The sequence below is a fragment of the Ursus maritimus genome, unplaced genomic scaffold (genome assembly GCF_017311325.1).
Source record: "Ursus maritimus isolate PB19 unplaced genomic scaffold, ASM1731132v1 scaffold_11, whole genome shotgun sequence".
NCBI lineage: Eukaryota > Metazoa > Chordata > Mammalia > Carnivora > Ursidae > Ursus > Ursus maritimus.
Window position 1 is genome coordinate 64,226,785 of NW_024423453.1, and position 24,891 is coordinate 64,251,675.

The following is a 24,891-nucleotide window of genomic DNA, read 5'->3' on the forward strand; positions in this document are numbered from 1 at the left end:
TAAGCTTGGTTAAAATCCATCACGATACATGGCTAAAATTCTTGTGTGTGTAGGATAAGTACTTTTAAGATTTACTCTCCTAGCAGCTTTCAAATGTACAACACAGCACTGTTAACTATAGTGCCCATGCTGTACATTATATCCTGAGGATTTATTTATAAGTGGAAGTTTGTACTTTTTTTCTTTTTTAAGATTTCATTTATTTATTTGACAGAGAGAGACAGCGAGAGAAGGAACAGAAGCAAGGGGAATGTGAGAGGGAGAAGCAGGCTTCCCGCCGAGCAGGGAGCCCGATGCAGGGCTTGATCCCAGCACCCCGAGATCATGACCGAGCCGAAGGCAGACACTTAATGGCTGAGCCACTCAGGTGCCCTGGAAGTTTGTACTTTTTGACACCTTCACCCATTTTGCCCACCCCCTACTCCCCAACACTGGCAAACACCCATCTGTTCTCTGTATCTATAAATTTGGGTTTTTTTAAAATTCTACATATAAATGATATCCTATATTTGTCTTTCTCTCTCTTATTTCATTTGGCATAATACCCTCAAGGTCTATCTACGTGGTCACAAATGGCAGGATTTCCTTCTTTTTTATGGCTGAATAATATTCCACTGTATAGGTTATTTTCATGTCTTAGCTTATAAATATGCTGCACTGAACGGGGGGGGGGGTGCTATATGATTTTTAAAGTTCATTATTAAGTGGCCAAAGGCTAGAAACATTATGGTTAACATATTTAGTCTCAGGAAACTTAGCTTCAGAAAAGTCAATTTGGAGAGGGATTAAGAAGTATAATAATGATAATAATAAAAAGACTTCTATGGCATTTACCATATACCAGAAACTTTACATAAACCAACTCATTTAATCTCAAAAACCCTGTTAGGTAGGTATTATTATTATTTTCATTTTCCAAAGGAAGAAACTGAGGATTAAGATATTCAGTAACCTGAGCAAAGATATGTAACTAGTAAGTGACAGAAAACCTTTTTAACCTTCAAAGTCATGCTCCAGACCACTGTACCATACTGCATCTATATACTGAAATGCTACGTAATGAACACCGGTTTTGCAGCAAGACAAACAGCAATTAGCTGTGTGACCATGGGCAAATAATTGACTCTCCTTTAGCCTCAGTTTTCTTGCTTGTAACTGAAAAAGTTAACACCTGCCTCTCAAATACATAAAACAGTTAGCAGAGCATCTAGCACTTGGTAAGTGTTAAAATAAATTACAGCTAAAAATAAAAACCCTCCAAAAAGAGAGGTTTAGCTAACAAGGTGCATAGCAGCAAAATGCAGAGCCACTGGTCATCCACAAATCACTTAAGAGGACCATATGCTCTCCTAGTAGGTTACCTAGCACAATGATAGAGCTGAGCTAAAGACAAAAGTATAGGCAACAATGGTTCAAGAGGTATTGTTGTTACTAAATATTATTATGCATGATAGTTATTTTAACACATATCACTCAAACATTTCAAAGACATTCTTTATAGTCCTAGAAAAATCAAGACAAACTGGTAATATGTCTTCCAAAAAAATATTTAGCAACAAAAGGGTTTGGGTGCAATGGTCAATCTTTATATTTACAACAAAGGAGGAAAAAAAATACACTTTTATGAAAACAGCATATTCTGGTCTTTAAAATGTCTCAAAACATGAAATAAAGATCACATTAAGAACGTTTCTAAAAACTCTTTCTTATGTTCTCATCAAGAACAATGACAACAAGCCTGGGGCAATGTTATTTTGGATATGTACATTAAAATCAATGTGTTCAAAACCAAGAAGTTGTCCACAGATCTGCTTGGGAACAGATTTAGAGACAGGTCACTCAATATTTTTAAAACTACTACAGGAAGCAAATCTCATAGCTTAAGTGAGTGAAAACTATGTTCTATACTCAAGCATAGTAGGGCACAAGGGAAGGGTTATTGCTCTATCTACAGCAAATTCAATTTGGTTTGTGATTTGTAACCTTCCTATTTTAGGCAACTGGCAAGAGAAAAGTATTCCTGACAAGGATAAAATCATGTAGAAAAGAGCTGGCAACCTTTGAGGTATTAAGGACCTGATAATCTCCACTATTCTATATTCTATCTGCAGCCAGCAGTACAAGGTACAAGCCCTAAAGGGTAAGATCCTTTAGTTAAAGTAACAGCCAAGTGTAAAATAATCACTATTTAAAAAAAAAAAAAAAGCACAGTTTCAAAGATATTTAAGGAAAAATAGCACCAATTCTACATCAATTCTTCTAAAAACACAAGGGAAAGAAACACTTCCCAACTCATCTTATGAGGCCACATTATCATAATAACAGAACTAGAGAAGGACATTACAGGAAATGGAAAAAGGAAAACAAACCCTGAACAATGATACACAGATACTATATTTCTACAATACTAGAGTATCAGCAAATTGAATCAAAACATATACAAAGGATAATACATCATGATTCAATGGCGTTTCTCCCAGAATGCAAAGTTGGTTTAACATCTGAAAATCAATCAATGTAATTCACCATATTAACAAGACTGAAAAAGAAAAACCATGTGGTAATCTCAATAGATGCAGAAAAAGCATTTGACAAAATACAACATCCATTCATGATAAAAATTTTCAGAAACCAGAAATAGAGGAAACTTCCCTTGAAGTGTATCTTGATAAAGGATGGCTATGAAAAATCTATGCTAAGAACACACTTAATGGTGAAAGAGTGAATGCCTCCTCCCTAGGCTTGGAGAAAAGGCAAAGATGTCTGCTCTCATTACTATATTCAACATTTAACTGGCTGTCCTAGTCAGTGGACTGAGGCAAGAAAAAGAAATAAAAGTCACACACATTGAAAAGGAAGAAGGAGAGTTAACTCTATTCACAGATAACACGATTGTCCAAGTACAAAATCCTAAAAATCTTTTAAAACTACCAGAATAAATGAATTTAGCAAGGTTACAAAATAGAATATCAATATACCCAAATCAATTATTCTATGAGTCAAGAAACAAAACAACTAGAAGTTGACATTAAAGATAGTACCAATATAATAGTATCAAAATGTAAAACAGAGGTAATTTAAGAAAATATGTGCAAGATCTATACACTGAAAACTAACATGGATGAGAGAAATAAAGAAGACCTAAACAAATGGAGGCATACCATGTTCATGGATAAAAAATACTAGTATTATTAAGATGTCAATTGCTAATACTAGACTGATATATATTTATCACAATTCCAATCCCAATCTCATCACAAGAATTTTTTGTAGAAACTGACAAGATGATTTTAAAATGTATATGGAAATGCCAAAGATCTAGAAGAACAGTGATCTTGAGAAAGAAAAACTTCAAGACTTACTACCAAAATTTACAGTTTTGTATTGGATAAACATAAAGACCAATGGAACATAAGAGACAGTCCGGAAACAGATCCAGACATACATACTTAGTGTATTTTTTACAAAAATGCCAATGTAATTGAATAGGAAAAAACTACTCCCTTGACCACTGCTGACCATTTTCAACAAATGGCGCTCCAACAATTGGATATCTATAGGGGGAAAAAGTAGGTCTTAATCTTTACCTCACGCATACACAAAAAATTAACTTGAAATGGTTCACAGACCTAAATGTACAAGCTGAAAATATAAAGCTTCCAGAAGAAAACATAAAAAAATCTTCAAGACTTAATTTAGGCATATTTTCTTAGGACACAAAAAGCATGAACCATAAGGGGAAAAAAAAAGATAAATATAACTTAACCAAAATTAAAAACATTTGCTCTTTGAAATATAACACTAAGAAAATGAAAATGCAAGCTTCAGACTAGGATAACTGTTATAGCCACATATTCAAGGACTTGTACCCAGAATATACATAGAACTCTTGTAATCAATAGTAAGGGAAACAACTTGATTAAAAAACAATGGGTAAAAGATTTGACAGACATTTCACCTAAGAAGATACATGAATAGCAAATGAGCATCTGGAAAGATGCTCAACATAATTAATCATTAGAAAAATGCAAAATAAAACTAGAGTGAGATGCTATTACATATGCACCAGAATGGCTAAACCTAAAGAGAAACACAAATACCAAATAGCAAGTGTTGAAGAGAATGCAAAGCAACTGGAAATCTCATATACTGCTAGTGGGAGTGCAAAATGGTATAGCCATTTTGGAAAACAGTTTGAAAGTTTCTTAAAAAGTTAAACATATACTTACCAATAACCCCACAATCCCACTCCTTGGTATGAGAAAATAGATGTCCATGTAAAACTACATAGACAAATGTTCACAGCAGTTTAATTCATAATAGCCCAAACCTGAAAACTGCTCAAATGGCCATCAACTGATTAACGGATAAACGAATTTTGTTATAGCCATCCAATTAACTAGTATTCAGAATTTAAAACTTAAGAACTATGCGTACATGTAACAATACTAATGAATCTCGAAAGTACCACAAGTGAAAGAAGTCACAAAATGAAAGAAGTGAGACATATAAAAAAGGTATGTATTGTATGATTCCGGTCACATGACATTCTAGAAAATGCAAACTATACTGACAGAATGCCAATCTGTGGTTGGCAGGGACTTGCGGTGGGGTGGGGTATGTAACTGCAAAGAGGCAGGAAGGAACTTGTTGAAATACTGAAAAATGTTCTATCTCCTGATTTTGGTTATACCACTGTATAAATTTGGTACAATTCAGAGAACTCTACTCTTACACAAATTTTATCTAAATAAAAGTGATTAAAAATAAAGGAAAAAACCACATTTCCCCTGCACACCTCAAGTTTATTTTGTAGGATCAAATGATATAGTCAAATTCAGCTGAAGTTGACACATGGTGGTATTAAAAGCTTTCTTAAAGACCATAATATTGTTTAACAATTTTACAGACCTCTCACAGATATTACCACGCTCAAACCTGGTTAGTTTGGTTAGTTCAAGCTTCAGTTCCTTACCTAACATTAGTAACTACACACTACTAAATCTAGTATGTCTTCCTGACAGAACAAATTATTTGTAGCAAATGAGCTCAAATCCCTCTTATTTGTAGCAAATGAGCTCAAATCCTCTATCACTGAGTAAATGACAAGAGTTAACAGGATAATTCCTTAATGCATAAAAGACCATATCTATAGTTTACATAAAATGGTATTTATCCCTTCATAGCTTTCTTCTGCAGGAAGTTATTTATAATATTGCCTGATGACTCACTCACATGGACTACAGCTGAACTTTAGACTTTGCTATTTTATCAGACACAGATACCTTCTTTTTTTTTTTATAATGATTTTTTATTATATTATGTTAGTCACCATACAGTACATCCCCGGTTTTCGATGTAAGGCTCGATGATTCATTAGTTGTGTATAACACCCAGTGCACCATGCAATACGTGCCCTCCTTACTACCCATCACCGGCCTATCCCATTCCCCCACCCCCCTCCCCTCTGTAGTCCTCAGTTTGTTTCTCATAGTCCATAGTCTCTCATGTTTCATTCCCCCTTCAGACACAGATACCTTCTGACTTATTTACTAGGGTAGTCTTTCTGTCATTTATCCCTGCTTTTTTTTTTAATATAAGGAAAATTAACATATGTTAAGTAAAATAGTTCCTAAAACTGCTGAAGGAATATTATACCTCAAGTAAAGACTTTTCTCCACAATCTTAGGAAACAAGAATTAGGGAGAAACAAAAATGAAAATTACTAACGGGAAAAAAACCACATCTGTGTCTAATCTTTTAAAGTCACTTTTGTCAAAGCTTATGGTGGAATAAAAAAAATTTTTAAATATAGTTTCTACTTTAAATACAGGTGGAGGAAAAATCTTGTTCTTACTTGCAAACCAACCTTCATAACTTTTTTTTTTTTAAGATTTTTATTTATTTATTTGACAGAGAGAGACAACCAGCGAGAGAGGGAACACAAGCAGGGGGAGCGGGAGAGGAAGAAGCAGGCTCCCAGCGGAGGAGGCTGATGCGGGGCTCGATCCCAGAACGCTGGAATCACACCCTGAGCCGAAGGCAGACGCTTAACGACTGAGCCACCCAGGTGCCCCCCAACCTTCATAACTTTGACACTAAAAATGTACAGTCCTACACACTGTATTTGAGATGATGAAAGCCCTAGTAAGACAACAAATTTCAAGAATTTCAAGAATTGTAGCAAACTGATTTTCTAACAACGAAAGTATCCTCTGAAATTATTTTCACCCCAATTTTTTACTTAGCTATCACCAAAGTGAGAAAATGTGGGTATTCAAATATAGAGGCTGGATTTTTTCCTCTAGGAAAAGAAAAACATAACCTTATGTGTTGTGTTTACAAGAAAATAGTTTGCCAGCAAATTGAAGACAGAAGAAAATGAGATAAAAAAGTAAGAATTTTTTGAACCACAGGATAATATCTGTTCTTGTTCTCTAGAGGCTGCAAAACAAGAGAAAATACCAAATGCACTACATTTTGTAGACAGATAATTGCCTTCAAATTGGAGATCTACCTAAAACTACTGAAATTCATTATGCAGGAATTGATAAAATTTTGTTAAATGAGCCTGACAATTAATTATATTTGGTTGTATGACAACAGGACAATACTACAGTCTGTGATATATGCCCTACCAACATTGAGTAAGTTTATTCATAACTGCCAAAACTTGGGAGGCAACCAAGATGTCCTTCAGTAGTGAATGGCAGAATAAACTGTGTTATGTCCAGACAACGGAATATTATTTAGCACCAAAAAGAAATGAGCTATCAAGTCTCAAAAAGACATTTAAGGAATCTTAAGACCTTATTACTAAGAGGAAGATGCCAACATGAAAAAGCTACATACTCTAGGATAACATTCTGGAAAAGGCAAAACTGTGGAGACAGTAAAAAGACAGTGGTTGCCAAGGGTTAGCAGGGAGGAAGGAAGGGATGAATAGCCAGAACACAGAGGACTTTTAGGAAGTGAAACTGTAGCATCAGATTATGATACTATAATGGTGGATACTTGTCATTATACATTTTTTAAAACCCCACAGAATGTACAAAACTATTTACACATAATGTAAACTATGGACTTTTGGTGACAATAATCATAGCAATGTAGGTTTACACATTATAACAATTGTAGCACTCTGGTGCCAGATGCTGATAGTAGGGAGGCTCTGCATGTGTAGGGGGTAGGGAGTAAACAGGAACTCCGTACTTTCCACTCACTTTTGCTGTGAACCAAAAACCCTTCTAAAAAATGAAGTCTATTTTTAAAAAGGGTATATTGACACTTTAGTTGGTTTTTAATATCTGGTCTGAAGTTCTCTGCTTGGGGAGAGGATCAATATATACCTATCTTTGTAAAGAAATTATAATAATTAAATTGAATATGCAGTGTTTTCATATTTCATTTTAAAGATAAATTTAAAAAAGGAAGTGATCTAAGTACAGCTGGAACATTTCTAAAACTGGTTCAGAGCTTCTCTTTACACAACTTCTTACATTTTGGGAATGAGACGGTAAGATGCACACTGGTTAAACGAACTTTGTTTAAAAACAGAATAGAATTTGGGGTGCCTGGGTAGCTCAGTCGGTTGTGTCCAACTCCTGGTTTTGGTTCAGGTCCTGATCTCATGGGTCATGGGATCCAGCCCTGCATTGGGTTCCACACTCAGCTGGAGTCTGCTCGGATATTCTCTCCCTCTGCCCCTTTTCCCACTCACGTGCTCTCTTTCAAACAAATCTTTCCCAAAAACAAAAAACAGAATAGAATTTGATAACTCGAAAAGATTCTTGGAAATATTTGGTCAAAGCCCCTCATCTTGTAAATAAGGAAAATGAAGCTCAGAGAAGCTACATAATTCTTCCCAGGAACCCAAGGCTTTTTAAGACAGAAGAACTAGAACTCTGGTATTCTAAATTTCATGGTTGCTTTTTCATTATACTACTATCATTCAAGAAAACAAAGTTGTGTTAGAGTTCTTAAAGTTCAGAGATATAAATTTTTTTTTCTTCTTCCATTTTAAGAGGATATGAATCCAATTAGTGTATTTTTTGGCTGATAAGCACTCACTTAAGCTCTGCCCACTTACTCATTTATTCTGCCTGCTTGATTTCTCCCAGAGGTCAGTTAAAAAGAAAATCATGTTTTAGTAATTCTAAGAGCCAAAGAAAATGTTTTACCATGAAAGTGAATATAAAACCCATGTGTGGGTTATTACTAAAGCAAGGTCTATGCTCTCCATCCCACCATTGTTAGTCAGAATTCAGAATCCTGCTCGACCTCTAACAGAGGTAAAAATCCACCCTTGGTGGGAGCAGCTGTGACTCTGTGAAAGAAGCTACAAATAACATGCTGGGAAATTCAGCAGGCACTGTTATTATATCCTGTTTATACTGTCATTTTTCCTATCAGTAGGATATTATTTATACAGACCCCACCCATGAACTTCTTGTTTATCTTATTATAGAAATCCTCCAAATCTATAAAAAGAAGCCTCTGTATTTGTTTCTGGAACAAGCGCATGTGTTATAATTTTGCACCTCACTACACTTTTTTTATTTAGCATTTTCTTTTGTTATGCCTGTTCTCATTTTTATCTCAAGGTTGATTTATTTCATTAATTCACATATTAGAGTTTAACTTAACTTTTTAAAAGACTCCATTATAGGGCAGAGATTCTGAAGTGCCACATCTTAAACTTTATTTTGGGGCAGATTTCCTCAAGGACAAAAAAGGGCCTATATACTGAGCTCAGATACCCATAGTGAGTCCTAGGTGGCTACAAGGCTTCCTTACATAGGCTACGTGTCCCAAGTCTGCCAATTATGAGGGCTAGGCTTTATACTGGTTCTTACCAACTCACTATTCTGTAGCTGGATCTCTTTTGTAGAATGAAAAGCCCTGTCCCTGAGTCTAGCTTGATGGCTGGATGGGCCAGTGAAAATGTAACATAATAATACATGAGAAATATATGAATTCACTAAGTTGATTAATGGGAAAATGAAGCAATGTGGTTATAAGTCATCCTCACTCCCCTGCTTTATGTAAATAATTGAATTAAAGCAGATAAGAAAACAATGGGATTCCTTAAGGGCAGAAACTCATGCAGCATTTGTCGAACAAATAAATAATTATTTCTGGAGAGGGAACGTCACTGGACAAAGTCATACTGGATAAATTTTCATATGTATAGCTTTTGTTAGCTTCACTAAAATTCCCTTTACCCTACAAGACAGCACTACAAGGCAGTTACGTAAACATGAAATCTTCAGAGAGCATGTACAATGCTAGACTCTTTCAGGATGTATACGAAAGACCACTGCGTTTAAAGAACATTACTCTAAAATGCATAACTGAAATGAGGCTTAGCACCTAAGCATGGTGAACTTAGTGTAATTGGTTTCAGGAAAAAAGAGAGGTCTACAAGAGCTAAAGTGATCAGAGAAGTCAGAATGAGGATAATAAGAGGTAATCTTGATAAATAGGACTTTATAAGGCTAAGGTGAGAAGGGGAAAGGCATTCTAGGCACAAACAATTTGTAAGCGTCCAAGTGAGGAGAGTCAGACTATAAGGAGTTTCATTTTTCAGACAATGGAGAACCATCAAAGATATCTGATTAAGGGAAAATGCACCCAAGCTTTTCGAGTAGGAATGAAGGGGACGAAGAATAAGTTGGACTGAGATAGAAATGGGGAAGAAGTTTTATAGCAGCAAAAGAAAGGTCCATGTGATAAACAGATAATAAATGTGTAAATATATTTTCAAAACAGGAGGTGGCATCATGATGACTCTTATTGAGTGGGACAGTGTTAAAACTACGCGAATCCACTGAAGTAAATGTCAGGAAAGCATACCAATCTTCTAGAATAGTACTTCTCAAACCAAAATTACCTGGGGATCTGATTAAAATGTAAATTCGATTCAGTACATGTAGGGTGGTACTCTGTATCTTTACATTTCTAACAAGCTCCAAATAATACTGTTACACGAACTACACTTTGAGTAGCAAGATACTGAAACATCTTGCACTTTTCCTTTCCAAAAAGGCAATGCTACTGTTAAATCCACTATGGTATAGCTAGTCCTTTTAGATATTCCTAAGAAATTCCAATTAAAGGTATTTTATTGTAATTTGCATCAAAGTCAGATGGGTTTCAAAAGCTACTTTATTTAAAAGTCCAAGATGATTCAAGATTCAGGGTATCCAAGATCCTCAGAAATATTTCCACCTGGAAAAAAAAATCAACTCTATAATACTGTTCTATAACACTACAATTTTGTTCTTTTTTGTAGGCTGGCAAACTAGAAGATACTACTGCTTCTAATCTTGGAGGCAAAGTAAAAGCCCTAAAAGACAACACCCTATCTTTTCATAGTGAACATCACTGGATTTTGGTAAAAGCCACTTAACTTGCCCTTACAGTGCCCTTAGTATGTTTCTTAATCCTTGAAGATAAAGGTAAAAATTTATTTTAAATATTCTATTGAAAATTACAAAAATTAAATTCACACATCTTCCCTCTGTTTAAGAATTCTATATGGAAGGATATGCCTTTATTAAAATCTTTTACCATGAACAGAGGCATCATTTATAAAAATATATTACTAGTGTTATATATTCTACGCATTAAGATTGGCTGACCTTAGATTCTTGGGATGAAATTTAAGACTTCTGAAGTCTCAAGTTTCATTTTTAACCATATTGATGGTCAATAACAACCTTTTAGGTAAATTAGCTTCAATAAATATCGATGTCTAGAGAACAGAAATGATATCTTAAAATTGGAAGATCAGATCCAACTATTTCATTGTAGAGGTAAGAAACTGAGGTGCAGAGGCTAAAAAGCCCAAAGTCACATAGCTGCTAATGGCATGTTAAAAAAGGGTGGGAGGAGGAAAAATATTATTTTCATATATATTAATGTACAACATACAACAATGTATCAACTACAAAATATAGTTACAAGAGTTTCTGGTTCCTCTCATGACTAAGGCATAGTTGATTTTATTAAGGTCTTATAAACCATTGATATCCAAGAAAGGAAGACTACACACCAACAAAGAAGACATGCTACCCCAAAATTTAAGAACTCCATAAAAAACGCAACCTGAATAGAGAATGACACATATACACCACATACTCAAGATGGGGCTGTGGCGGGGTGGGTAATGGGATGGGATATAAAGAACAAAGAGAAGACAATGATAACTCTTATCTTCTCAGTAATGGTTTGAGGAAAGCTTTCACATACAGAAAGGTGGTTAAAAAAAAAAACTTCCTTTACTCTCGTGAATCATTTTTTAATTGGTAAAATCAGGAATTAGGAGGGCTGCAAGGCATTTAAATATATGAAATGTAGATAGCAGTTGGATGTGCATGTGTCATGAACTCTGTCACAATTACAAGAAAACCAGAGAACCCTTTTTTAGCCATAAAATGGGGAATTTTGTGCTTATCACAAATGCTATAAAATTTACTAGCACAAGTAAAAAAAAAAAAATAACTGGAGAAGTTCCATGATATCAGAGACAATGGGCTTTAAATCACAGGCATACACTATTATGCCGAAGTTGACAGGTCTGCACTGCAATGCAGAAATGCAAGCAATATTCCAACATCTGCACCAGAAGGCAGAGACTAGACATGATTCCAGAATAAAGGGCTCTTCAGCTCTTACCTGTTACCTGTGCAACAACTGCTTGGGAAATCCTCCGATTGGCAAGAAAGGCTTTGATTTCCTCTTTTATCACACTGCTGTCCCTCCTAACAAAAACAGAAGACAAGACCAACAATGTATGTTGAAGGTAGAAATCCTCATCTTTGCTAAGAAAGGTGAAGGAGAGAGGTGGGGAGAACATAGAAAGAAAGGACACAAAAATAAAGGTAAACAGACCAAGCTTGTATGAAAATATGAAATTAAAACAAACCAAGAAACACCAAATATTCAAGTCCTAAAACATCACACCATCAGACAGACGCTTTAGTGAATGCCACAGGAGATATAAGTCTCATACCAGAGGATGGTTAATTACATGCTGTGTATAATTCACATTAGGAACAAGGCTGCCATATGGTATATATACTAAGTTTCATTACTGAGGAATGAATATACCTTACACAGACAGAAACCCTAGAAAAATAAAAAGCAACAACAACAGAAATCAGTTGTGAGCAGATTGTGGGCTTGCATGTTAACTATATATCTACATAAACATTATGTTCAGTCATTTTAAAACCTTTGTTAAAGGAACAGAAATCATCATCATTCTTAAAACGGCTAGGATATTAGCCATTTTAAGAAATCTAATTTGCTTTTTTTTCCCTACTAAACAAAAAAAAATTTAAGTGGGATGAGGTGAATATAGAATTTTAATATAAAAAAGGCACTTATTCATTTCCTATTATATATAATATATAGAATACTTAAAACTGTTACACTGTGTCCTTGAGATTAGATATAATAGACCTAATTTTTCCTCCACTAGACAACAACAAATTCTCAAAAGACTAGACATTCACTAGAATAACAATGAAAGACAGGACTTCTATTTCTTCAACAGAACAAATACTTAAGTAAAACTTACACTTAAACCCTTAAGACCAACCAATTTCTCTTTGAATGCTTTATGTTCAAAAGGGTTACATAAGTAAAGCACTTGATTTTTCATCAAGCACTTGATTTTTCATCAAGCTCGAAAGTAACACAGAAGAGAGGTAATTTATAATCTCATATAGGGTCAGCAAACTATGGCTAAATCTGGTCTCCCATCTGTTTTTATACAACCTATGAGCTAAGAATGGTTTTCACAGATGAACACTTGCAATCATTACTTGGTGACAGAGAACACTAACTTTGAACATGAATTAAGCAGATTATCACAACCTCCCCACCAAAAATTCCATTCTTCTTATTGGTAGACCTATATTTTAAAAACTATATTCAATTACTATTATTCTATATTGAATTTTGTCAATAAAAATTTGTGATCTTTTTGTTTTCTCTTAGCTCTAAGTATGTGTATTATATCCTCAATTTTGCCTCTTGGCCACAAAGTGTAAAATGCTTATCATCTAGTCTTTTCCAGAAAAAGTTTGCTGACCCTTGATCTGAGACAAAGGGATCATGAAATCTTTACAAATCATTTTGTAAATGAACCACAAACTTCTTATAGGAGCTCAAGTCTCTTTAAAGATTATTTGAAGCAACAAAAGAAAAGACCCTATCCAAAAAGAATCAGCTGTGATTTGACTTAGAGCAGGTATTTTAGCCTCTTGGTGAAGAGGAGCTATACATCCTGCTGGTCGATTCCATGTTTCCTTTCAGGAATTCTGGAAAAGGGCAGAGAAGCAATAGGAGGGACAACTTTCAATCTGAAGCTCTACAGTATACTCCTGATCTACTCATTGGAAATCCTAATCAAAAAGAGTCCTAGAGAAAGAAAACAGTCAGTTGCCTAATCCAATATTTAGAATTTCTCACACTCATCAAGATTCTGATCTAGATACCAGCTAGATTCTTTCCAAAACTTTCACTGGTTTATATTTGAAGTATTTCTTTGAACAATATTCATTCTCATTTTATTTAAAAACTGCGTATCTGAAAGAAAAAGGCACAAATAAATACACTTCGAAGTCAAGTAAAACAAACTGCTCAGTAAAATACAGTTAGTATAGGCCAAATGGCTCTCAAATATCCACCAATAATCAGCTGGGCAAGAGATAACTTCAGTGGTATGAATTTCATTTGCCTTATGTAAATAAAACAACCAAATCATTTAGTTTCTGATACAACTTCAAAATTAATCTGAAAAAATTTAAATAAAGCATTGCATTGCAATATATAAAATATCCTTCCAGGAAAGTGAAAACTGAGTTTAAGAGAATATTTATTAAGGTTAAATAAGAAATGTGCTTTTGTGGAGAAAATGATTAAATGGTATTTTCTTGACTACTGATTTAAACTGGAACTTAAATCAATTTATTTTAAATCAAATTCACCTAGAGTAGACACTAAATCATAAAGAGGAGATAACACTCAATTATTCCAATAGGAAATATCCAGTTTGTGAATTATTCACAGCCTCGCAGTATGATATTATCAAGGACTGCAGTAAGACAGAAGGAACTTCAAAAAGTCTGCAAAACAGCAACAATTCACTTACCCTTATAAACTATATTTTTAGATCCTTGGCAAGTTTGTAAGTACCCACAATGAGTTAAAAAAAATAATAACAAAACCTCTTTGGTCAACTGCTTTACCAGAGAGAAGCTTTTTCAAATCAAAGAAAAACATAAGACTTATAAAATAAGGTTATGCTTGGGCAAGTCATTTAATATAGCTGGACTCTGGTTTCATCATCTAGTAAAATGAGAACATTAATACCCTCATCACAAGACTCTTAATTTTTCTCCACACACTGAAATTAAATTTAAATGAAATATGGTGTTAAATGTGTATATATATGTGTGTGTATAATATATAAGATAAAAAATTCTTCAATGTAAAAATTTTTGAAATTGTAAAAGCAATCAATAAACAATGACTATTATTTTATAAAACCCCAGAAAGAATCCCAGATAAAGAAGAAACAAATGATCTGCTGTAACTACCTATGACTGAAGTAAACATCTACATGAGGTACTTTAAGGCACCATGGAAAGATTTCTATGAAGTCAATTCAGACACAAGCGGTGATGTGTCATTTAGTTATTTTCACTAGGTACAGGTATCCCCTGCTTTCTGAAAGTTCGCATCATGCCACCCTGCTTTTCTAAAAGACCTACATTAGTATGGTAACAGCATTTTTTTGGTGAAAGTAAAAATTCCCTTCAGATTTCTTTCAGTTAGTGAAAACAAGTACTCATGGAGGTTTTTCCTAAAAGTGAAGTGATATAACTCAAGCTTTCAGACAGTGGGAGGAACCTGTATTTTCAAAATAGTAATAGCATTCAACTTTCACTTGTGTCCAATTCTCTTGTGTATTTGAAAGACCTCCATTCTACAGGGTTAACTTGTTCTTTAAACTTTCAAATATCCCCCCTCATTCAGTCTTCTTTAACAAGCTGCCTCTCCTACTGTCCACATCATAACTCTGTGAAATGACCAGTTTTTTGGTATGAAAACTCCTGCTCCAAATCTAATTTTCATATACTCTCCTACTGTTTACTTTTCCCTTTATTTGAAATTTTTTGTCCTCTTAAAAAAGAATGAATCCCTTTTCTTCACTTCTTTGTTTGAGAACTAATTTTTTGAAGTTTTTATTTTAATCACCCAGCGCTCATCACAATTCACTTCTTATAAAATCTCATATTCCTCATGATTTATATTCCTCAAGTCTTATGAAAATAAAGTGAAACACAAGATGGTCTTTCTTTGATTCCATAGGTTATTTCCAAGATAAGCTACCAGTGTATTTGCATCAAACCACTTAAAATCCATGTCATCTTCTCCTACCACATTTTCCAAATCATAGCCATGTTGAATTCTTCTATCTGGGTGCTTTCCACATGAGGATAAAATTCTTCCTTTCCACCCTCCATTGCCATTATTTTTATAACTTGCTAAACTTTCCATTGTTATCTACAGACCTTTCTTTTTCTTGAGAACTAATTTTTTTTCACATTTTTATTTTAATCACCCAGCACTCATCACAATTCACTTCTTATAAAATCTCATATTCCTCATGATTTGTATTCCTCAAGTTTTATGAAAATAAAGTGAAACAAAAGTTGATCTTTCTTTGATTCCATAGGTTATTTCTCTACAGACCTTTCTTAATATCCAAATGAATTAATCAGTGATGCCTCTTTGTAGAATCACCCTTTCTTTAAGACACAATTTAACTGTCATCTATTCAGAGAACTTCTCCCTGATCCTCACAGTTAAAAAAGATCTCTTTCTTCCAACAGCTAACTTTATCACTTCAATTATACTACTCACATGCTAATATATTACATGATATTCTATATTATAGTTGTTCCTGATCTGGTCTTATTGCTCCTACTAGCCTGTGAAGTCTTTTAGCACAAAGATTATGTCTTATTCATCATGGGGTTTGCATATAATAGAGCTTAATTTGTTCAATGAATGAACAAATATGTAGTTGAAGATAAAAGGTTGTAAAATGGCAAACCTGATCTAGATAATTTATAAAACAGCTCTAAATTCTTAATCTCAAATATGTTTAAGCTAGTTATTTATGCTAGCTCAAAATGGCAATCCTTCCATTTCTGGAACTAAGACTATTAAAGACTACAAGTTTAAAAGTTGTACACTTTAAGATCTTCCATATTCTCTCAGTGGATATACTACACATTCTTTAGGACTACTTAAAGGTAGCCATCTATCTTAAAGACTCCCAGAGATGGAGCAGTACCTACAAAGATGGACTATATCACAGATGGGAAAATACGATTACATACAAATTCTTTAACTTTTGAGTAAGAACCTGCTCCCTTTAATTTCTACTCAGGGAGATAAAGCATAATTTAAAAATTTTAAAGATAACTTTAAAAGGAAATCTACTCTATATGTATACATAACACAGTAACTGAATTTAGGAAATAAATATCCTAAATCACCTATTGTTAGGGATATAGTTAAGCACTCAGAATAAAGTCCTGGATCTTACATAAAATACAAACACAGTCATAAAATTTAGTACATCGGTAATTAAGAATAACAATATATGGCATTGTTTATGAATTCTTGATAAGCCTCATTTCTACTGTTTTTATAATATATACATGAAAGAATAGATCTACACTATTATATTAACAAATGTATACATATACCAATATATAAGTATGTATGTTAATAGATGTATTTTTAAAATACTAATATGTGAAATGGGTTTTCATTTTAGCTCTTGGCTTTAAAGTCCTTCCTAAAATGTTATATATTCAATAATTTGTTGACAACTCACTATCTAGTTTCTTTTTTTTTTTCACCCCAACCAATTAAAAAATGGGAAAAGTAGTTTCTTTCTTTCTGATTCTTTCTTAACAAGTTGATCAGGTATACAGCTATAAGTTAATTTCTATAAAAAATTTCCTTTGTGGGGCGCCTGGGTAGTGCAGTCGTTAAAGCGTCTGCCTTCGGCTCAGGGCGTGATCCCGGCGTTCCGGGATCGTGTCCCACATCGGGCTCCTCTGCTGGGAGCCTGCTTCTTCCTCTCCCACTCCCCCTGCTTGTGTTCCCTCTCTCACTGGCTGTTTCTCTCTCTGTCAAATAAATAAATAAAATCTTTTAAAAAAAAAAATTCCTTTGTGTACCCTGAAATTATTAGGTGTTAAGTCTATGAACTCAATGGGTTATGTGATTTGAAAAATATTTAACTTATGATTGAGTGCTATGGAGGCTGGGAAATGTGAGCATGCAAGATGTGAATTATATATGATTATCTAGAAAAGGAGGCAGGAAGGCATTCATTAGTGAGGGCAGTACAGCCCTATGTGGCACAGGATACTCAAGAAAGATTCACTGCTCAAAAATTTCTCTAACATTCTACCAAATAAAAATTCACCTGGTTAGTAATTCATTTGAAGTGGCAAATATCATGTGGGGGGGAAAGGGAAGGAGGAACACCCCATTAAGGCATTCATAACTTTCACCTGTGTTATATCAACCACTGTTCTTAAAATCTTATTGAAATCTACAGACATGAAAAACTTATTTACAGAAGCAACGGATAACACAGACACGGTGATAAAGACATAGGTTAGAATTCAGGCTCTGCCACTTAATATTTAAATTTCTTGGGTCAGTTATTTAAATTTTATGAATCTCAATTTCTCTGCTGTACCTCATACACATCATGGTTATAATGATTAAAAATGAGAACAGTCATGCAATAAACTCCCTCTGACCTAAGGATCGTTACTATGTGCAAACTTGAGAAAAATAAGAGCTGGGCACAAAGGAGGAGTGCAGGTGTGGGTGAGAACACAATGGCAGAGAACCACAGAGAGCCAGGAGGTTCAATGAGAGCCTTAGATGATTAGAGAACCAAAGAAGCAGTTCATAGAAAGAAGCAGAGAATAGGGTAAAACTAAAGTATCCTAATTATGCAACAAATGGCAGTAAATTAAATGCTGGTAACAATGCAAAAACGTATAATTTTAATGATAAAACTTGAATGTGCATTAATTGTGGAATTTAACTACAAATCCTAGTCATTGCTAAATAGGTTTACTGTTTATTTTGAGAACATAGTTGTATCATAACATTATGCCAATATAAGAGCTAATAGTTAAGCTTTTAGACCCTTGTAGTCAAGTTTTAGACCATGGCCAATCTTCAGAGCCTTTTGTTAACAAGAAAGTTTCCCCAAATTTTGTGGTAGTCTAATACACATTTGGGAATTAATTGTTATGCTAAAAGCTTATTAAAACTGATTAACGATAGCAACAATATAAAATTTATTGTTGATATCTTCTCTACTCAGGATAATTAAAAGCTAACCTTGTTATATTTCAAAGACTTAAGTAACTTCTACTTGCTATAATGGTTCTCCCTCTCAAACATGAAGATGATACACATGTTAAATTCAAAAGGAACATCTAAACTGTGGCCAGCTGCTTTAACAAGCGAAAAGGAATTCAAAACCAAACTGATCTCTTATATTTTTAAGTTTTAAAAGTTTAAATAACAGGGTTCTATGGCTGCTCTATGAAACTATTCATTACAGGAATTACACTGGAGTCTAGATGCAATAGTCCATTTAGTTCACAATTCCATACAAGGCAGCGCTACCCTAAAAATAAATTTGGGACAGTTTATTTAAAAGATTTTATCACTTTTGTACTATAGAATACATCTTCCATATGCATTATTAAGTCACGTTATACTATCTTCAGTCTTAGAATCCTTAGGAAGAACTATAACTCATAATTATAGGTTTTAACTTTATTCTGACAAATTCGTGCTACAGCTTTTTTATCTACTGTAACTGATGTATCTGTAGGCTTTCCTCCTACTACAGTAGTGATAATCTATTGAAAACAATGCTTTTATCATGTCTATTCCTACAGACCTGTAAAAAATCCTTAATTCCAACCAAATTAAATATAAACTACTTGTGTAGATCTCAAATCTTCCCAAACCTGTACTGCATCTTAATATAATATTTTTATTACCATAGTCTAGCCCATGCAACCTTTATAAAACTAAACATGCCTTGCTTTCTCTACCTTTTACTACTCCCTTAACTTTAAATAAAGTTCCTATATTTGAAAACAAAAGCTATCCTTTTAGATTCAGCTCAAATTCATCCATTCACTTAACATATTAAACCCTTACCACGTGCCAAGGACAATTCTAGATTCTGGAAACACAACATTCAAAAACACATGATTACTGGCCTCAGAGCGTTCCAGGTCCGTGCGAAGCCTCCCCTAATTACCTCTTTTGAAAGTGGGCTTCTTTTCTCAGTGTTTAAAACAACAAAGACTTATTACTTACCTTGCAATAGATTACATATATGTATGTGTATGTGTGTGTGTGTGTGTGTGTGTGTGTGTGTTATCTATTAAATTAGAACTTTAGCTTCTTAGGGGTAGAAACCATGTCTATTTTTCTTCCTAAGAACACAATTTTTTATATAATAGGTGCTCAAAATTATTTTGTTGATGTATGTTAGAGTGAAAAACAAAGTGTACAAATTCTGTATCATGATAAAATCATCTTTTCTCTAAGAAAACTCTAAGGATTAGAATGTGTTAACAATTCAGAAAATTCAGATGTTAGCAATTAGTACTATAAAGAGAAGGCTAACTTCTGCTTTGATAAACAGAATGGAAAAGGTTTATCAGGCAGCAAAGAGAAGGGCTAAGGTAGAGAAAACAAAATTTGAATTAGAATCATAAAATTTGAAAATATTTTCTTTCATCTCCAAGGGGAGGAGGGGGAAATCATAGTTCTTACAGGTAAGTAGCTGAAATACAGTGTATTACTCAAAACCAATCTAAGAACACAGACATTTTGGGGACTCTGAGTAAGCAAAAGAACTAACCTCATTAATTCCTCCACTTTATCATCTACATCTAGGTCCTCTTCTGAGGCTTCAAAACTGTAAGACCTCTGACCCATGCTGTTTGCATGGTAGCGAGTGGGTGACATCTTTCCATTGGACGTGGATAATCGCTCATTATTCTCCCTCCCATTTTGATTGGTAGTGCAAGGCTGTGGGGAGGTATCATAACTGTTGCTAGGAGATGGGGACATTCCAGAATGCTGGGTCTGTGTGGAAGCTGTAGCTGTAGAGGAAGATGCTGGAACATTGTTGGTACTATTCCCATAAGAACTTCCTCCATAGTTGGACCTTCTTCCAAACTTGTCACTATGCTCTTGATCAAGACGGTCCAAAGTTTCCAAGGCATGGAGAATTTCATGTTTAGTCATTCCAGTACGCCGAAGGCGCTGAAGCAGATCTATCTGCTCTATGGTAAATCTGGGTTCATCTGTATAGTGAGACATGGTTTCCAGCAAACTGTAAATAAATAAATAAATAAATAAATAAATAAATAACAAAATTCCTTTTATTTACAACATGTACCAAAGAACATATCATTACAGAGAATGCTCAGAAGATGCAAAATATTTCTACATCAAGTTCTTTCCTGAAAATGATTAACACATTATTATTGTAATAATTATAATAATAGTTATTATCACTCCATGATAAAATGTTCTTGTCATGGCAAATGGATTGGTACAGTTACTGAGTTTATTAGCAGATGGACATTAGGGTAACGCAAAACCCAATTTCATATGGCATACAATTTACACTTTCCTCAATTTGGTAAATATCTGAACCAAAATTTCAGTTATGGCAATAATACCAAAACAACAGATTAAATACATACACTTTTAATCTTAGCCTATTTGTGATTACTCACAGGTGTTTTTTCCATCTCAAATTCATTACTCTACATTAGAGCACTATTAATGAAAAGTTGTTGCGAAAACAGTTTGTATTACCTTGTTTTACTAAATATCAGCAAAACTAACCTAGGAAGTCTGCATCTTCATTTAGTGTAAACAAATGACTTGGTAAGGTAAGCCCAGGCAAATACTAATAACCAGCAAAAATATTTAAATGGAAAAGTAAGAAGGTACATAAAAAAACTTATTAAGCACCATTTCACCCACCACTTAGCAATTTCATTTAGTATCTCATCTCTGTAATGCATTCTCTCTTTATGGTTATCCTGAGAAATGGATCTTCCATGCTTATAGCCAAACTATTCATTTTTCTTAGGAAATTACTTCCACATTACGTTTCCTTTAACTAACACAAGAAACTGTAGCATGCCAGAAAATATCAGAGTCATAACAATATTAAGTTTAGGTGAATTATCAAATTTAAAAATTCTCACTACTTGCATTCCTTTCTTATAAAACCTGACTTTCCTAATTTAAGATTTTTTAAAGATTTTTATTTTTATAGTTCTAGTGCCAAATAGGATGCATACCATACAGCAGGCTCTTAGTAAATGTTTGCTAATGGAAATAAATGTCAAGGAATTTTCTCATCCGTTACAGGTAAAAACATCTGTCCTGGGCCAGTTCCCCATAGCTGTTCAAAGTCTATTTCTTCATCCCTCTATACTAAAAATTTACTGAACATTCACTTCTAGGCAGGCACTGGGCAAGAGTTTCATAGAATATAATTTCATCTGATCCTCACAACAACCCCCTGTGGCAGGCTTTTAAAATCTTATATTAATTGACTGATCATTGAGGAAACTAAGTCTCAGAGTAGTTCTGTACCTTGCAAAAAATCTGATTGAGAGTAGAAAAAAGAAAAAAACCTAGATTTTACTGACTCCAAAAGCATGTATTATTCTGTTTTCCAACATATAGCAGGACTTACTGGAATCCTATGATTTGGGATATAGACTATTGAACTCTTTTAAGTCTCCAGTTAAAACTACTTACATAAAACCACTCTACTGATGGATTAGAGGCCCTAGTCATAGGTTTTTAAATTTAAATCTTTGCCCCATCTGGAATTTATATTTACTTAATGAGTGTGAAAGGATTTGAGCTTTATTTTTTCCCAAATGCACAGGTGGTTGTCCAATATGCTTTACTGAGTAGTATGTCTCTTCTTCTCTAATCTGAAATACCACCTTTTTCATATATAAAATTTCCACACAAATCTCTATCTACCTTTGGATTCTCTATTCTACTCCACTGATTGTTTTGTCTTTCAAATCCTTCTAAAAATAAGCAGGCAGAAATCTAGAATTTTTATGTGAAATCACTCTAGTTTTAGAAACAAGCTAATTAAAAATAAAAACAAACACATTTTGTGGACCACAAATAACATGTTGCAAGCCATTTGTGGTCATAGGCCACAGTGTCTGCCTTAGACTTGTACGTTATCTTCTGCTTTCTTCCAATACTCACTGTGACAAACTATCCATGATAAAAGTCCTATTTTCATGATTATTACATTCTTTCTTGATTGCCTGGGTTTTTTCCTCCAATATTTTATAATGAAAAACATTAAACATACACAAAAATTAAAAGAAATTTGCAGTGAACACTCATGTACTAACCATCTATATTTTACTGTTAACATTTAATTGCTTTATAACATAACTATCCCTTCCCTTATGTATCCATACCTATATTCGTCTTATTTTTTATGCATTTTAAAATCAGTTACAGAAGTCTGTACACTTCCTCCTAAACACTTCCACATGCATTTCATTAACTAGAACTCAGTATTTGTTCAGGTTTTTACTTTTGAGGTAAAATTTACATAAAAGAAAATACACAAATCTTACGTTTACCATTCTATGAGTTTTCAGAAGAACATACTGTAAAAAAGAAATACATAACCTGTGAAAATGGCTATGAAGATATAGAATATTACTAACACCCCAAGAAATGCCCCCTTCCCAGTTAATTCTTGGCCCCTTGTCTCACAGGGAGCCACTGCTCAGATTTTTCCCACCACAGATTAGTTTTCCCTGTTCTAGAACTTAATATAAATGGAATTTCTATGTACTCTTTTCACTCAGCATAAAGTTTTTCAGATTCATGTCCGATGTAGTGCGTATAAGTAGTTTGTTCCTTTTTACTGTTGAGTAGTACTTCATTACAAGAATATACTACATGTTTGTTTATCCATCCTATTTTAGACACATGGACTGTTTCCAGTCATTAGCTACTCTAAATGCTTTTGCTATGGGGCACCTGGACGGCTCAGATGGTTGAATGTCCGACACTTGGTTTTGGCTCATGTCATGACTCATGGGTCGTGGGGTCAAGCCCCGTGTCAGTCTCCCAGCTCAGCAAGGAGTCTGCTTGAAGATTCTCTCCCTTCGTCCCTCTCCCAGCTCACGAGCTCATACTCTCCCTCACTCAAAGAAATAAATAAATCTTTAAATGCTTTGGCTACTACAATTGTACTTTACTACTTGTTAGCTTAAACATCCCCCCCTCCCCACTAAATATCATCATCTAGTTGGGAGAGAAGAGAAAACTGCAACCAGAGTAACTCATTTATTTTTTTCTCCTGACCAATTTCAAAAGAACTTGTGTGAACTCATTAAAATGCTATGCAGTGTTGGTAATGTTCTGCATTCCATGCTAGTTGTATTACACTGGTGTATTCACTGTGAACATCCACCAAGTAGTGACTACTGATTTGTTCATTTTTCAGTAGGTATATTAGGCTTAAAGTTTGTTGAAAAAGCTATGTGAACTTTTCCAAGTGGCTTATAAGAGACACTTAATACTTTAGTTTCTGTTATAACCCTCAGCCATTTGTCTGCTCTATCAGTGCTTAGTAATATACTAAACCCTAGGGGCGCCTGGGTGGCACAGCGGTTAAGCGTCTGCCTTCGGCTCAGGGCGTGATCCCAGCGTTACGGGATCGAGCCCCACATCAGGCTCCTCCACTGTGAGCCTGCTTCTTCCTCTCCCACTCCCCCTGCTTGTGTTCCCTCTCTCGCTGGCTATCTCTATCCTGTCGAATAAATAAATAAAATCTTTAAAAAAAAAAAAATATATATACTAAACCCTAATCCTAGCAACTTTTCTTTAAAAGCAGATACTGGATGACACAAACAAATGGAAACATAGTCCATGTTCATGGATTATAAGAACCAATACTGTTAAAATGTCCATATTACTCAAAGCAATCTATAGATTTAATGCAATCCCTATTAAAATACTAACAGCATTTTTCACAAAACTAGAGCAAATAATCCTAAAATTTGTATGGAACCACAAAAGACCCAAGTAGCCAAAACAATTTTGAAAAGGAACTAAACTGGAGGTATCACAATCCCAGATTTCAAGATATACTACAAATCACTAGTAACCAAAATAGTATGTTAGTGGCACAGAAATAAACACATAGATCAACAGAACAGAATGGAAAGCCGAGAAATAAACCTATGATTATGTGGTTAATTAATCTTCAACAAAGGACGCAAGAATATGCAATAGGAAAAAATCTCTTCAACAAACAGTGTTGGGAAAACTGAACAACTACGTGCAAAAGAGTGAAACTGGACCACTTTCTTATACCATACACAAAAGTAAGCTCAAAATGGATTAAGGACCTAAATGTGAGACTTGAAACTATAAAAATCCTAGAAGAGAGCACAGACAGTAGTGTCTCTGACACTGGCCATAACAACATCTTTCTAGATACGTCTCCTGAGGCAAGGGAAACAAAAGCAAAAATAAACAATTGGGAGTACATCAAAATAAAAAGCTTCTGTACAGCAAAAGAAACAACAAAACCAAAAGACAACCTGCTAAATGGGAGAAGAGATTTGCAAATGATATACCCAATAAAGGGTGAATATCCAAAATATGTAAAAAATTTATACAACTTAACACCAAAAAACCCAAATAATCCAA

The 24,891-nt window shown here is 34.3% G+C and overlaps 1 protein-coding gene across 7 annotated transcripts in view; it reads right to left on the minus strand.

The window, feature by feature from the left end:
• HMBOX1 (homeobox containing 1) overlaps positions 1-24,891 on the minus strand; it is a 177,776-nt gene that overhangs the window by 74,550 nt on the left and 78,335 nt on the right. For all 7 annotated transcript variants that reach the window (XM_040626467.1, XM_040626466.1, XM_040626465.1 and 4 more), the window contains exons 3-4: positions 20,015-20,491; positions 11,680-11,765 (exon numbers count right to left, since the gene is read on the minus strand). In XM_040626467.1, the coding sequence (XP_040482401.1) occupies positions 11,680-11,765; positions 20,015-20,491 (563 nt within the window). The remainder of the gene's footprint in view (positions 1-11,679; positions 11,766-20,014; positions 20,492-24,891) is intronic.